The following is a 16,036-nucleotide window of genomic DNA, read 5'->3' as shown; positions in this document are numbered from 1 at the left end:
GGAAATTTTGTGTTTCTAACCCTGGTCACCCTCCCCCACTGGCAATAACTTGGAAGGTAGACAGTCCCTTTCTGTTCTTTGGTGGTAAACAATAAAATGTTGACATCCATATCTAACTTGATCAAGTCTAAAATTAATTGATATCTTTCCCCTTCTTCTGATCAATACAAGGAATTTTAGAATACTTTACTTCAAAATAGCCCCCTCCGTCTTGGAATTAGCACTGCAGTTCAGTACTCCCGTTACCCCTCCACAGCAGCCGTCATCGTTTATGTCGTCAGACCTTGCTCAGATTTGTCCACGTGTTCAGAGTTTCTTTGTGCAGTGTCTGTTCTTGCTTCTCACAGCTTCCTTCTTTCAGTTTCTTCCTTTTTGAAGTGTATCCTTTGAATTTCCTTTTGTGAAATTCTATAAATGGTAAATCACTTCCCGTTAGCTTTCTTTTGCTTGTTTTTTTAAACTCATCCCTTCCTTTATTCAATCATTCAACCAGTGTTTATTGTCTTCCAAGTGTGAAACTATGGATACAGTGATGAAGAACATACGAAGAAAAGGCAACTTTATGAAACGGTTCTTAGTCTTTGAGGATTATCAGCCCTCCTTGGTCTGACTTTTGTATTCTATGTTGTTTCTTTGGGACTCAACAAAAGAACATTTGCAGGAGTTTAGGCAGTTCAGAGTTGCTGCTAAATGAAACTGTTAGACTCTTCATCTCTTAATCACTGAAATCTAATTTCAAAACACAAAAACTTGTCTCCATTCAGGTTATTCAAAGAATGCAAGATGGACTCTGAAGTGTGTTTGTTAAAAATTATTTTATATTCACATCTTGTATGTTTTACTTGGAAAATATTTTAAATATAATAGATTGTAAAATACAGATTACTTTAAATGTACACTTTGTATGCTTGTACATTCAAGATTAAAACATCAATTACATGGGTACTTTTGAAATTTTTACTGTTACTTTATGATTGAGTACTGTGACTTTCTTAAATATGATTTTAAATTCTAAGAGATAATTTTGTGAAAAATTCGTATTGTGATTGTATCTTTTTTTTTTTTTTGCAGTGGGTCTCAACTTGGAGGTCTAATTACAGTGTTGTGCTACTTTTTCAACCATGGAGAGGTTTGTTTTCTAGAAAATAATTTTTAAGAAATAGAAGGGGCTGTGTAGGAACCAGGAAATACATTCATCAAAACAATATATGATTGTATATTAGTTAGGACTTTGCAATATTTTAACGAACCTTGTGTTGTAAGTTGATATTTTAATCATGTTGATATACAGTTTTTATGTAATAATTAGAATTTATGACATGAAATACTTTGCCTAGTTTTTAGTGTGTGTATATATATACACATCCGTATATTTTATAGAAAAAGGAAATACTGTACATCTTGAGTTCAGGCACTTCGTATACATTATCTCACTTACTCCCACCAAACTTTTTTGGGAGGTGGTTGTTGTCCTCACAGTAGAAGATAGGAAATTGAAATTTAGACAGGTTAATTTACTTATCCAAGATTCTGTGTTCACTACATGCTGAGCTGGGTTTCCCATTCTGCGTTTGTCTGGCTCTGAAACCTTGCTTCTTTCTAGTATGTCATGCTTCCTTTTCAGTGACAGAAAATGCTGAATTCCAAATAGAAGTTAACTTACTAATTCAGCCTGAGAGGACATGATCCACCTAAAAAGAGCTCATAGAAGCCTTTTTAGAATACAATAGATTCGTTCAACAAAATATTGAGTACGTGACAGTGCCAAACTCTGTTAGATGCTGAGAATATGGCAGTGAAAAGTGAGAGAATTTGACTGCTAACTTTTGGAGGCAAAATATGGAATATGTTGTGGTACAGGTTTTATAGGGTAATAGTCTTTATTACTATTGGGAAAGATAGATACTTGGTTAATTTTTAAAAATGAGTGTGACAAGGGAATCATAAAAATTAATACATAAATATCTTAAATATATTAAAGGAAACAAATGCATTGTCAGTGAGCAATGTGTTAATGTAAAGACAAGATCTTTTCTTTGGCTATGCCAGACGATTAGCATTAAGAGTTCTTTCTTATACATACCGTAATTCATCTCCCAAGGTTTACAATTTTGGCTCCTTGGAAGAGAAGCAATACTTTTAAGACTCTTGCAAGATTATAAGAGTTTAGATTCTCCCTAGAATTTCAGAATTCTTGATACAAAACTTTTATAATATTCTCACCCATATGTCTTAGAAATAGTTTTAAAGTCTATAAAAAATTTAATTAATACTTTTATTATATGCATCCTATTAGTGATTCCCAAAAACTTCTGGTTGTTTTTACAAATTTGCAGTTAACTCTTTTAAAGTGTATTTCACAAAGTCAGAGGCAGTCTTAATTACTTGTAATGTGTGTCTATACTCATTAAACTTGTTATGTATAAACTCTCTTGGTGTTTGTGAATGCCCTAGGTGCCATTTGTTTAGATGCTTTTCTGGGCGTATATACATCCCAAAGCCCTGGGATGCCAGGGTCCTCACTGCAGAGCTGGAATGTGGCTCTGGTTTTTCAGTCCCTGACTCCTCACTGCTCCTGTACCTGCCATCTTGTTTGTCCTGTGGGTTTACTTATGTTTGACCTGATATAGCTTTGTCTTGTTTCTGGACTTGCTAATTAATAGCTCTCTGTATAAGTTATGTGTTAATGTTATGTGCCCGTTAAGAGAGCTCCAAAAACAGAGCTATATCAGGCATTCAGAAATGAATGAGCCTAGTATTAAAATTATTAAAACCAGCCCAGTCGTGATTTTTAGATTAATAATGTTTATTGCAAACATAAAGTGACATAAGCATTTTATTGACTTCAGGCTACTCGTGTGATGTGGACACCACCTCTCCGGGAAAGTTTTTCTTATCCGTTTCTTGTACTTCAAATGTACATTTTAACTTTGATTCTCAGGTAATTTTTATTTATAAAACAAATCTAAATAAATTACAAGTTAAGTTTCTTAAAGTATACTTCAATCGATTAAGTTATAGTTACCATATTTAAGCTCACTCTCTTTTTTTCAGTTACTTTAAAAATAGAGTATCCAGTTAAGAAAATAATCTAAAATCACTATGTAAGAATTGCTTTCCACTTACGAGTCTAGGCTATAGATTTTAGATAACCACATTATGTTTTAATAAATCAGAATGTACGTGTTCATATATATTTGGTAAAGATTGAAAGATTTTTAAGAAACTATTTTTTTCTCAAAGCTTGTGTATGCTGACTCATCATTTTCCAACCTGTGGTTTTTTGATAGAGCATTAATGTATGTCCCATGAAAAAAGTGTCTGTGCACAAATGAATTTGGGAAATGCTAGGTTAGATAGATGAGGAGTTTATATATTCATATATTTATGAATATTTCTGAACTGTTGATGTTTCTAGCAGTTCAGCCAGAGTTTCCTCTCAATTGTTTTTCTTGGACACAATTTTTTTGTTGGGGTTAAATTTATAAGCATTTTAGAAATTTAAGAGGTCTGAGAAACAATAACAACAAAAACATAAATAGCAGAATACTATAAATAACTTTATCAAAGAAATAAGTTTCATAGAATGTTAATGAGATCTCTCACCGTGTGAGGTAGTGATCACTTCCTCCAAACTCCCAGGAAACCGCGTCCTTCACTTCCTACTCCCCATCAGGTTCTGCCTGTGTGGAAGTCGTTGTGTACATGTCGTCTTTCCTTCTTAAAGCTGTAAATTTGTTAAGCACACAACTGTCTGCATATACACTTAGTATATTAAAATACCCTAGGAACAGGGACCATGCCATATTTATCTCCAACCACAGAGCACTTAGCACACTACCATGGAGAGATTTTAAGGCTCTTGTAAGGTAGCTTGAGGAAGGGAAATAGTGGCATACCGGGATAGCCACCAGCCTCGAGAAAGGTGAAGACTATCTCCTGATTTGTTACCTACATGACAAGTTTATTTTTGGATTGAATTTGAATTTAGGAATGTGCTCCCCGTCCAGATTTCTATGTCTTTGCTCTGCATATTACTTTCTCTCAAAGATTATGGTGGAAGAAGCTGCCTATTTATTTTTACTCATACCCAGTTAAATTCCTAGAAAGATGGTTTATTTTCTACTTTTTATGTAATATTAATTTTAAATTTAATTTAATTTTTGATTAATTTTGAAGTAATTTTAAGTAATATAACCCTGACCAGTCAGTGGTTTTGTGGAATGAAATTTGTTAATTAGAACATTTAGGGTTGTATCCTTGAGTGCATGTGCTCTTACTCTGTATCTTAGCCAAAAGTAATTTTTGTTTGCTAAATATAAGGTAACTCAGTACTTAATGAATATATTTTGTGATCATATTACTAAACAATAGGAATACTTAAAATTTTGCTTTTCAAACTTTATGTAATGTAGTACAAGGATTTATCAAAATCCAATGCAACATTTATAAAAAGAATAGCTATGGTTTTATTGTTTACACAAAATGTTTGCATTTCTTTTTTCATATTCTAAAAGATAAAGTTTTCTTTGGTAAAAGATGTTGGTTGCTAATATATATCATAATTACAGAATGGACAATTAAAACTTCAACATGCAATAGTTTAACTGTATTCTGTAATTATTCTAAGTCATTGTTTTAAATTATTTTCTTTAAATTTTTCTCATAGTTGGTAACTTATTACTTCTCCAGCACTTTTATTTTCTTCATTGATTTTTGAAACATGAAAGTGGTGATGTAGAAAAGCTATGGCTGCTCATACAGGGTAAATATCTTGAGGTATTAAGGGTCAGTGCACATTCTATTTTATGTCCTTCTTGCTGAAGTATTAAATTTCTAATATGCAAAGTTAGAGGAAAATAAACTTTGATGTTAAAAATTTCATTCACTGATAAACTAGATACAATTCTTTATTTAAAGCTCTAATTTTGATTGTCTTACGCTAAGTGTTTTTATAATCCAAGTATTTTAATTTCTTTTTAATGAGCTTTTAAAAGTTAACTATATTTGTTGTCTTATATCAAAGGTAAGGGGATGATTAGATTTTATCACTGTGCAATTAGTCTTTCTGTTTAGTGATAGGCTACTTTTATGGTAAAACTTATTGGTATCAATTCTCTCCATTAAGGACCTCGAACAGTAGTAGAAGGCATTTCATTGCACTCTGTCTTTCCAATGTTGCTTTTATGCTTCCCTGGCAATTTGCTCAGTTTATACTTTTTACACAGGTAAGATGATTTTAAACTAATTTAAGTTGAATTCAAGATGTGCTTGGTTGTTTCTATAGGAGTTTTAAATTGTGATTATATTTGTACCCTAATAGATTTTAAAAATATGGAGCAATTATAAAGTGTGTGATTTTTAAAAAAATCATATAATTTGACTTTCTATTAGTATATTGGCTAGTTAAACAGATATTAATGATCACCATGCAACAGGCTTTTTCCTGTTATTTTAAATCACATTTTTTTATGTTGGTATTTGAGGTGATCTCTATAAATCTGCCTGCAGATTTTCCTTTTGCCTTAGGAATCATTTTGGATGTCAAGCTACACAACATGGTAAGGGCCAATGCTACTCTTCATGGTAGGGAATTTCTGCTTTTAATCCAGCTAAATTTTGGCTCTTTTGTCTGAAGACCAGAATCTTATGGGACACTTCCTCAGAGCTTTAGTCATCATATTACTCGAATGAATTGAGGCCATATCCTGTTTCCCCAAACAACTTAGTAACTGATGGCAAGAAACTGAGGTGGGGAAGCAGAAAAAGGTCAATTTTGATGAAATTTCATGATACTAAGATTTTCCAGTAGAGCTTCTTTCCACCTAACTAACAAACACTGATGATGATAATGTTCTTTGTTGGCAGCGAGAAATTCTTCCAAGAAGCCTTGTGCTGCCAGTTATCTACAAAGAATGAAATTATAACCTCAGCTTAATTGGTGCTGCATGTTTAAAATATTCTCTCTGCTTTACTTCCTTATGGTTGGCCCTTTCAGGTTATCACACGGAAATTCTATAGTTTTCATTATTTGCACATGCCAACATAGTGGACTAGATTTCTAATGTGTATCACTTTCTTGCAAGCAAATTTATTAATCCAGTGGTGCTGGTGAAACTATTTAAATAGCTCTCTGGGTAATTTTGATATTGCCTTAATGATTTTCTATCCATTTAAAAGATATACTAAGCTTTTAGGTTTTTTTCTTTGTTCTTTTTTTATTGAGATATAAATGACATGTAACATTATGTAAGTTTAAGGTGTACAATGCATTGATTTGATACATTATTATATTGCAATATGGTTACCACCTGATTACCATCATAGTATTAGTTAACACCTCTATTGTCACATAATTATTTATTTTTTGTGGTGAAAATATTTAAGATATAGTCTCTTAGCAACTTTGAGGTATGTAATACAATATTAACTGAAATCATTATGCTGTGCATTAGATCTCCAGAACTTATTGATCTTCTGCTTGCAACATCTTTGTCCAATGTCTCTCTTATTCCTCACCCCCAACCCCTGGTAACCACCGTTCTACTCTATCTGACTTATTTCACTTAGTATAATGCCCTCAGGCTCCATCTGTGTTGTTGGAAATAGCAGGATTTCCTTCTTTCTCATCACTGAGTAATATTCCATATATATATACACACATGCTTACACACACTACATCTTTATCTTTTCATCTATCCACAGACACTTAATGTTGTTTCCATATTTTGGCTGTTGTGAAGAATGCTGCAATAAACATGAAAGTGCAGAGATTTCTTAGATACTCTGTTTTCATTTCTTTTTGATATATACGCTGAAGTGAGATTGCTGGATCATATAGTAGTTCTATTTTTAATTTTTTGAGGAACCTCCATACTGTTTTCCACAATGGCCTTACCAATTTACATTTCCGCCAACAGTGTTCAAGGATTCTCTTTCCTCTACATCCTTGCTAACTCTTGTTATCTCTTGTCTTTTTGATGATAGCCATTCTAACAGTTGAGGGGATATCTCATTGTGGTTTTGATTTGTATTTCCCTGATGATTAGTGATGTTGAACATCTGTCTGTGTACCTGTTGGCCATTTGGATGTCTTCTTTGGAAAAATGCCTATTCAGTTCCTCGACTCATTTTTAGTCAGACTTTTTGTTATTTGAGTCATATAAGTTCTTTATATATTTTGGATATTTAATCTTTTACTCAATATATGGTCTGCAAGTAGTTTTTTTCCCGTTCCATAGGTTGCCTTTTCATTTTGTTGATTGTTTCTTTTGCTCTGCAGAAACTTTTTAGTTTGATTTAATCCCAATTATTGATTTTTGCTTTTGTTTCTTGTGCTTTTGGTGTCATAGTACAAAAAAATCATTGCCAAGACCAGTGTCGAGGAGCTTATTCCTTATGTTTTCTTCTGGGAGTTTTACAGTATTAGGTCTTGTGCTTAAGTCTTTAGTCCATTTTGAGTTAATTTTTGTGAGTGGTGTAAGAGTTCAATTTTATGTGAATATCCAGTTTTCCTGACACTGTTTATTAAAGAGACTATCCTTTCCCTACTGAGTATTCTTGGCTTCCTGGTCAAATGCTAATTGACCATATATGCATGCATTTATTTCTGGGCACTCAATTCTGTTCCATTGGTGTATATGTTAGTCTTTATGCCTATACCATACTATTTTTATTACTATAGCTGATAGCTTAATGAAGGTTCCTTATAGGTTACAATCTTGTATCTTTTTTCTGTTACTGCTTTTGAGATTCTCTGTTTGACTTTGATTTTTCACAGTTTCATTATACAGATCTTCCTCAACTTACAGTGGGGTTATGTCCTGATAATCCCATCAAAGGTTGAAAATATCCTAAGTCAAAAATGCATTTAATACACCTAACCTGCAGAACATCATAGCCTAGCCTGGCCTACCTTAAATGTGCTCGGAAGACTTACATTAGCCTACAGTTAGGCAAAATCATCTAACCTGAAGCCTATTGTGTAGTAAAGTGTTGAATATCTCATGTAATTTATTGAATACTGAAAGTGAAAAACAGAATCATTGTATGGGTACATAACGGTTGTAAGTGTATCAGTTGTTTACCCTCATGATCGTGTGGCTGACTAGGAACAGTGGGTCCCTGCCACTGCTCAGCATCATGAGAGAGTATTGCACTGCATACTAGCCCAGGAAGATAAAAATTCAAAGTATGGTTTCTACTGAATGCATATCATTTTTGCACCATCATAAAGTCAAAAAAATCCTAAGTTGAACCATTGTAAATTGAGGACTGTTTGTAGTGTGTCTTAGAGAAGGTCATTTTGAATTGCAGTAATGGGGTGATCTGTTAGCTTCATGAACTTGGATGTTCAAGTCTCTCCCCAGGTTTGTGAAGTTCTCAGCTATTATTTCTTTAAATAAACTTTCTGCCCCCTTCTCCCTGTCATCTAGAACTCAAATGATTCTGATATTTGATCGTTTGGTGGCATCATATAGATCACATAGGCTCCTTCATTCTTTTTCGTTCTTTTTTCTTTATTCTTCTCTGACAGTTATTTCAGAGTTCCAAGCCTCTAACTCACTGTTCCATCTTCTGTTTGGTCTATTCTGATATTGACGCTCTCTATTGCTTTTTTCATTTCATTCATTGAATTCTTCAGCTCCAAAACTTCTGTTTGGCTCTTTTTAATGATTTCTATCTCTTTGTTAAATTTCTCATCTTGTTTATGTGTTGTTTTCCTGATTTCACTGAACTATCTTTCTGTGTTTTCTTGTAGCTCATTGATTTCCTCAAAACAGCTATTTTGAATTCTTTATTGGGTGAATCACAGAATTCTGCATATTTGGGTTCAGTTACCAGAGGATTATTGAGATTTTTTGGTAATGTCATGTTTCCTTGATTCTTCATGTGCGTTGGAGTTTTGTATTGTTTTTGCATTTGATGTAGCAGTCACCTCTAATCTTTACTAGTTGCCTTCAGGTGGGAGATATTCTTCATTGGTCCTGCTTGTATCTGGTGCTTTCTCTGACCTTGAATGGATACACTGGCTCCATGCTTCTTGCTCCCTCTTTGTGGCAAAATTATTAAGTTGTATGTCTTTTTCTAGATCTTACAACTCAGCAGGCTGGCTACTGGAAGCCTCTTTTGTTTTCCTGAAGGTGGCACTGCAACTCAAGTTTGTGGTTTCTCCCTTGTTCACAGACCCTGGCTTGTTTTCTATGTGAGCTCCTTTCCTGCCAGAGTTCACTTTTGCTGCCAGACTCTATATGATACATTTTTCATGATTAGTATCAAGATTAATTTTCCTTACAAGGTGAATTTATGAACTTTCTTTTAACAAGTGTAACTGTTTTATTAAATATGCTAGATTCAACAGGAAACAAGTAGAAAGTAACTGGGTTCTTTCTCCTAATGCCTCTTAAAATCTATGTTTTAGATTTGTTCCCCCCACCCCCAATTTAGGTGAAATCTCAGGAGGTCCCATATGTAGTCATTTTCTTTTCACTTTGAAAAGTATCATTTCAGTAAATTTAAAATTTTGAGATCTTTAAAATATGGTATCTTCTGACCAAAGAACCTGATATGTGTATCCACTTATTTAGTTCTTGCTTAATTTATCTCAATGTTATATAGATTTTTAGAGATTTTACAGATCTTTCATTAGATTTTCCTCTAGGTGTTTTCTGTTTTTGATGCATTTTAAAAGATTGGGTATTTTATATTTGCTAGGTATATAGTTCTACCTATGTTAATTAGGAAAAGTTGTTAATTGTGTTATTCAAATCTTTTAGATTTCCACTATTTTTGTTTGTTTATTTCAGTTACTAGAGGAGGAGTGTGTTAAACTCTTCCACTGTAACAGTGGAGTTGTCTATATCTACTTTTAGTTCTGTAAATTCTTACTTCAAACATTTTGATGCAGTATTATTATGTGCACAGTTGTTATATATTCCTTTTATTTCTAATACTCATTGTCTTGTTTTTTTAATAATAGCCATCCTACCAGGTGTAAATAATATATCATTGTGGTTTTGATTTGCATTTCACTGACCTCAGCATTTTTTCATGTCTATCTATTGGTCATTTGTATATCTTTTTTGGATAAATATCTGTTCAAGTTCTTTGCCCATTTTTAATTGAGTTATTAGTTTTTTTGCTAGAGTATTATGAATTCTTTATATATTTTGCATATTAACCCCTTATCATATATATGGTTTGCATATATTTTCTCCCATTTAATAAGTTGCCTTTACTCTATTGATTGTTTCCTTTGCTGTGCAGAAATTTTTTAGTTTGATACAATCTCACTTGTGTATATATCTGATAAGAGATTAATATCATCAAGAAGACAAGAGATAACAAGGGTTAGTGAGTTTGGAGGAAAGGGAACCCTTGTGCACTGTTGGTGGAAATGTAAATTGGTGCAGCCACTATGGAAAACAGTATGGAGTTCCTCAAAAAATTAAAAATAGAAGTATTATATGATGCAGCAATCCCACTTCTGAGTATATATCAGAAGGAAATGAAAACAGAATATCAAAAAGATATTTGCACTTCATATTTATTGTGGTATTATTCACAACAGCCAAGATATGGAAGCGACCTAAGTGCCTGTCTACAGATGAGTAGATAAAGAAGATAGCATATATGTATATACAATGGAGTATTATTCAGCAATGAGAAAGAAGTAAATCTACCATTTGTGACAATATAGATGAACCCTGAGGACATTCTGCTAAGTGAAATAAGTCAGACAGAGAAAGACAAATACTGTATATCACCACTTATATGTGGAATCTAAAAAAGCCAAACTCATAGAAACAGAGAGTTGAATGATGGTTACCATGGCCTGGAGGGTGGGGGAAATAGGGAGATATTGGTCAAAGAGTACAAACTTGCAACTAGAAGATGAATAAGTTCTGGGGATCTAATGCACGGTAAAGTGATTATGGTAACAGTATTGTTTTATATACTTGAAAGTTACTAGGAGAGTAGATCTTAAATGTTCTCACCACAAAAATGAAATGGGAATTGTGATGTGATGGAGGTGTTAGCTAACACTGAAGTGGTAATCATATTGCAATAGATAGGTGTATCAAATCAACACATTGTACGCCGTAAACTTACAGAATGTTGTGAATCAACTTTATCTCAATAAAGCTGGAAGAAAAGTAATAGGGCAGCCCTTCTTAGAGACTCTAAGCTTACGTCCTTATACTATATGCTCTATATCTCTGTTTTTTCATCTCTTTGTCATTTTTTGCTTTCTTCTAGATGTTTTCTTCTAACCTGCCCTCCAATTTATTGCTTTTTTATTTTTCTGAGGAAGATGTACTCTGAGCTAACATCTGTTGCCAGTCTTCTTTTTGTTTTCTTCCCCAAAGCCCCAGTGTATAGTTGTACATTCTAGGTGTAAGTCCTTCTAGTTCTTCTATATGCTGCTGCCACAGCATGGCAACTGACAGAGGAGTGGTGTGGCTCCGTACCTGGGAACTGAACCTGGGCTGCTGAAGCGGTGCGAGCGCTGAACCTTAACCACTAGGCCATAGGGGCTGGCTCCGATTTATCACTTTTTTGTTTGGCTGTGTTTAACCTGCTTTTAAACCAATCTTTGGTTTCTTAATATTGATTATTGTAATATTTAGTTGTACATTTTCAATTTGGTTCTTTTTTTATGGCTTCCAGTACGCTCCTGGAATTTTCAATCCTATCTGTTATTTCCTTGGAAATGTCAAACATAAAGTCTGTGTCTGATGATGCCAGACAGGTTTTTGAGTGGTTTGCAAGATAAGAGTGGTTTTTACACTTTTGCAGTGTTGTTTAAAAAAAGATAGAAAAAGAATATACAACAGAGACTGTACATGCCCACAAAGTGTAACATATTTACTGTCTGACTTTTTACGTAAAAAATCTGCTGACCTTGAACTACATTCTTCTTTTTTAAAATTTTTTCTCTTGTGGTCTAAATAGTTTATAACATTGTGAAATTTTAGTTCTACATTAATATTTGTCAAAAGCCATATAATTGTGCCCCTATATGCCTGTGCCTCCCCCACCACCTCCCCCTGGTAACCACTAAATTGCTGTCTGTCTGTAAGTTTGTTTATATTTCCACGTATGAGTGAAATCATATGGTGTTTGTCTTTCTCTGTCTGGCTTATTTTGCTTAATGTGATGCCCTCGAGGTCCATCCATGTGGCTGCGAATGGGACAGTTGTGTCTTTTTTTATGGTTGAGTAATATTCCATTGTATATATATACCACATCTTCTTTATCCAGTCATCAGTCACTGGACGCTTGGGTTTCTTCCACATCTTGGCTATTGTGAATAATGCTGCAGTGAACATAGGGATGCATAAGTCTCTTTGTATTGTTGATTTCAAGTTCTTCAGATAAATCCCCTGTACTGGAATAGCTGGGTCATATGGTAATTCTATTTTTAATTTTTTGAGAAATCTCCATACTGTTTTCCTCAGTGACTGCACCAGTTTGCATTCCCACCAGCAGTGGAGGAGGGTTCCCTTTTCTCCACAACTTCTCCAACATTTATTATTTTTTGTCTTGGTGATTATAGCCATTCTAATGGGTGTAAGATGATATCTAAGTGTAGTTTTGATTTGCATCTCCCTAATAGTTAGTGATGTTGAGCATCTTTTCATGTGCCTGTTGGGTATCTGTATATCTTCTTTGGAGAAATGTCTGTTCATATCCTCTGCCTACTTTTTGATTGGGTTGTTTATTTTTTTGTAGTTCAATTGTGTTAGTTCTTTATATATTATGGAGATTAACCCCTTATTGGATGTATGAGTTGCACATATGTTCTCCCAGTTGGTGGGTTGTTTTTTCATTTTGATCTTGATTTCCTTTGCCTTCCTGAAACTGTTTAGTCTGATGAAGTCCCACTTGTTTATTTTTTCTTTTGTATTCCTTGTCTGAGTGGACATGATAGTTGTAAAGATCCTTTTAAGACTGTTGTCAAAGAGTGTATTGCCTATATTTTCTTCTAAAAGGTTATGGTTTCAGGACTTACCTTCAAGTCTTTCATCCTTTTTGAATCTATTTTTGTGTGTGGGGAAAGATAATGATCTACTTTTATTCTTTTGCATGTGGCTGTCCAGTTATCTCAGCACCATTTATAGAAGAGGCTTTCCTTTTTCCATTGTATGTTCTTGGCTCCTTGTTGAAATATTAGCTGTCCATAGATGTGTGGTTTTATTTATGGGCTTTCAATTCTGTTCCATTGATCTGTGTGTCTGTTTATAGCAGTACCATGCTGTTTTGATTACTGTAACTTTATAATATGTTTTGAAGTCAGGGATTGCAATGCCACCAGCTTTGTTCTTGTTTCTCAGGATTGCTTTGGCTATTCTGGGTCTTTTCTTGCCCCGTATGAATTTTAAGATTCTTTGTTCTATTTCTGTGAAGAATGTCATTGGGATTCTGATTGGGATTGCATTGAATTTGTAGATTGCTTTAGGTAGAATGGACATTTTAACCATGTTTATTCTTCCAATCCATGTACATGGAATATCTTTCCATTTCTTTGTGTCATTCTCAATTTCTTTCAGTAATGTCTTATAGTTTTCCTTCTATAGGTCTTTCACCTCCTTCATTAAATTTATTCCTAGATACTTTATTCTTTTTGTTGCAGTTGTAAATGGGGTTGATTCTTGAGTTCTTCTTCTGTTAGTTCATTTTTAGAGTATAGAATGCCATTGATTTTTGTAAGTTGACTTTGTATCCTGCAACTTTACTATAGTTGTTGATTATTCCTAATAGTTTTCTGATGGATTCTTTAGGGTTTTCTACATATAAAATCATGTTGTCTGCAAACAGCGAGAGTTTTACTTCTTCAGTGCCTATTTGGATTCCTTTTATTTCTTTTTCCTGCCTAATTGCTCTGGCCAAAACGTCTGGTACTATGTTGAATAAGAGTGCTGAGAGTAAGCACCCTTGTCTTGTTCCTGTTCTCAGTGGGATGGCTTTCAGTTTTTCCCCATGGAGTATGATGTTGGCACTGGGTTTGTCATATATGACTTTTATTATGTTGAGGTATTTTCCTTCTCTACCCATTTTATTGAGAGTTTTTTTAAATCATGAACAGGTTTTGGATCTTGTCAAATGTTTTCTCTGCATCTATTGAGATGATCATGTGGTTTTTGTTCCTCATTTTGTTAATGTGATGTATTACATTGATTGATTTGTGGATGTTGAACCATCCCTGTGTTCCTGGTGTGAATCCCACTTGATCATGGTGTATGATCTTTTTAATGAATTGCTGTATTTGGTTTTCCAATATTTTGTTGAGGATTTTTGCATCTGTGTTCATTAGCAATATTGGCATGTAGTTTTCCTTCCTCGTATTGTCCTTGTCTGGCTTTGGGGTCAAGGTGATGTTGGCCTCATAAAATGTGTTAGGGATAATTCTGTATTCCTCAGTTGTTTGGAATAGTTTGATGAAGAATAGGTAATAAATTGTCTTTGAAAGTTTGGTAGAATTCTCCAGAGAAGCCATCTTGTCCTGGGCTTTTGTTTTTGGGGAGGTTTTTTATTACTGTTTCAATTTCTTCACTTGTGGTTGGTCTATTCAGAGATTCAGTTTTGGGAGGTTATAAGAATTTATAAGTCTTAAGAATTTATCCATTTCTTCCAGATTGTCCAGTTTGTTGGCGTATAGTTTGTCATAATATTCTCTTATAATCTTTTGTATTTCTGTGGTATCTCTTGTAATTTAGCCTGTTTCATTTCTAATTTTATTTATTTGAGCCTTCTCTTTTTCTTAGTGAGTCTGGCTGAGGGTTTGTCACTTTTGTTTATCCTCTTAAAGAACTAGCTCCTTGTTTCGTTGATCCTTTTTGCAGTGTTTTTTTTTCAATTTCATTTATTTCTGCCCTAATTTTTATTATTTCCTTCCTTCTGCTGAGTTTCAGCTTTGTTCTTCTTTTTCTAATTCTGTTAGGAGTAGTTTAAGATTGTTTATTTGAGCTTTTCCTTGTTTGTTATCGTGGGCCTGTATTGTATAAACTTCCCTCTTAGGACCGCTTTTGCTGCATCCCATAAAAGTTGGTATGGTGTGTTTTTGTTCTCGTTTGTCTCCAAGTATTTTTTGATTTCTCCCTTTATTTCTTTGGTGACCCCTTGGTTGTTCAGCAGCATGTTGTTTAGTCTTCATATTTTTGTTCTTTTCCAGTTTTTTTCTTGTAGTTGATTTCTACACAGCATTATGGTTGGAAAAGATGGTAGATATGATTTCAATCTTCTTAAATTTATTGAGGTTGCCTTGTTTCCCAATATATGGTCTATCCTTCAGAATGTTCCATGTGCGCTTGAGAAGAATGTGTATTCTGCTGTTTGTGGATGGAGTGCTCTCTATATATCTATTAAGTTTATCTGGTTTAGTTTCTCATTTAAGTCCATTATCTCCATGTTGACTTTTTGTCTGAATGATCTATGCATTGATGTGAGTGGGGTGTTGAGGTCCCCTTCTATTACTGTGTTGTCGTTGATATCTCCTTTTGGATTGGTTAATAGTTGCTTTATGTACTTTGGTGCTCCTGTGTTGGGTGCATACATGTTTATAAGTGTTAAGTCTTCTCGGTGGAGAGTCCCTTTTATCATTATGTACTGCCCTTCTATGTCTCTCTTTCCAGTTTTATCTTGGAGTCTCTTTTGTCTCATATAAGTATGGCAAGTATGGCAACACCTGCTTTCTTTTGTGTGCCATTAGCTTGGCATATTGTCTTCCATCCCTTCACTCTGAGCCTGTTTGTCTCTAGAGCTGAGATGTGTTTCCTGGAGGCAGCATATTGTTGGGTCTTGGTCTTTAATCCATCCTGCCACTCTGTGTCTTTTGATTGGAGAATTCAATCCATTTACATTTAGAGTGATTATTGATATACAAGGGCTTAATATTGCCATCTTATCCCACTTTTCCCAGTTCTTCTCCATTTCCTTGTTTCTCGTCCCTTGTGTTTCAGACTGCCAATTTGATTAGGTAGTTTTCTCTGTTGGTATTGTTTGTTTTCTCCTTGTTTATCGTAAATCTCTCTGT

At 34.1% G+C, this 16,036-nt stretch overlaps 1 protein-coding gene across 1 annotated transcript in view; it reads left to right on the top strand.

Moving 5' to 3' along the window:
• Nucleotides 1-16,036, top strand: part of DPY19L2 (dpy-19 like 2) — a 108,937-nt gene that overhangs the window by 37,594 nt on the left and 55,307 nt on the right. The window contains exons 8-10 of the mRNA XM_014838759.3: nucleotides 1,072-1,129; nucleotides 2,850-2,941; nucleotides 5,129-5,228. Coding sequence (XP_014694245.2) covers nucleotides 1,072-1,129; nucleotides 2,850-2,941; nucleotides 5,129-5,228 — 250 coding nt within the window. The remainder of the gene's footprint in view (nucleotides 1-1,071; nucleotides 1,130-2,849; nucleotides 2,942-5,128; nucleotides 5,229-16,036) is intronic.

The sequence above is a fragment of the Equus asinus genome, chromosome 1, assembly GCF_041296235.1.
Source record: "Equus asinus isolate D_3611 breed Donkey chromosome 1, EquAss-T2T_v2, whole genome shotgun sequence".
NCBI classification, from domain to species: Eukaryota; Metazoa; Chordata; class Mammalia; order Perissodactyla; family Equidae; genus Equus; species Equus asinus.
This window is presented reverse-complemented; position numbering and strand designations above follow the sequence as displayed.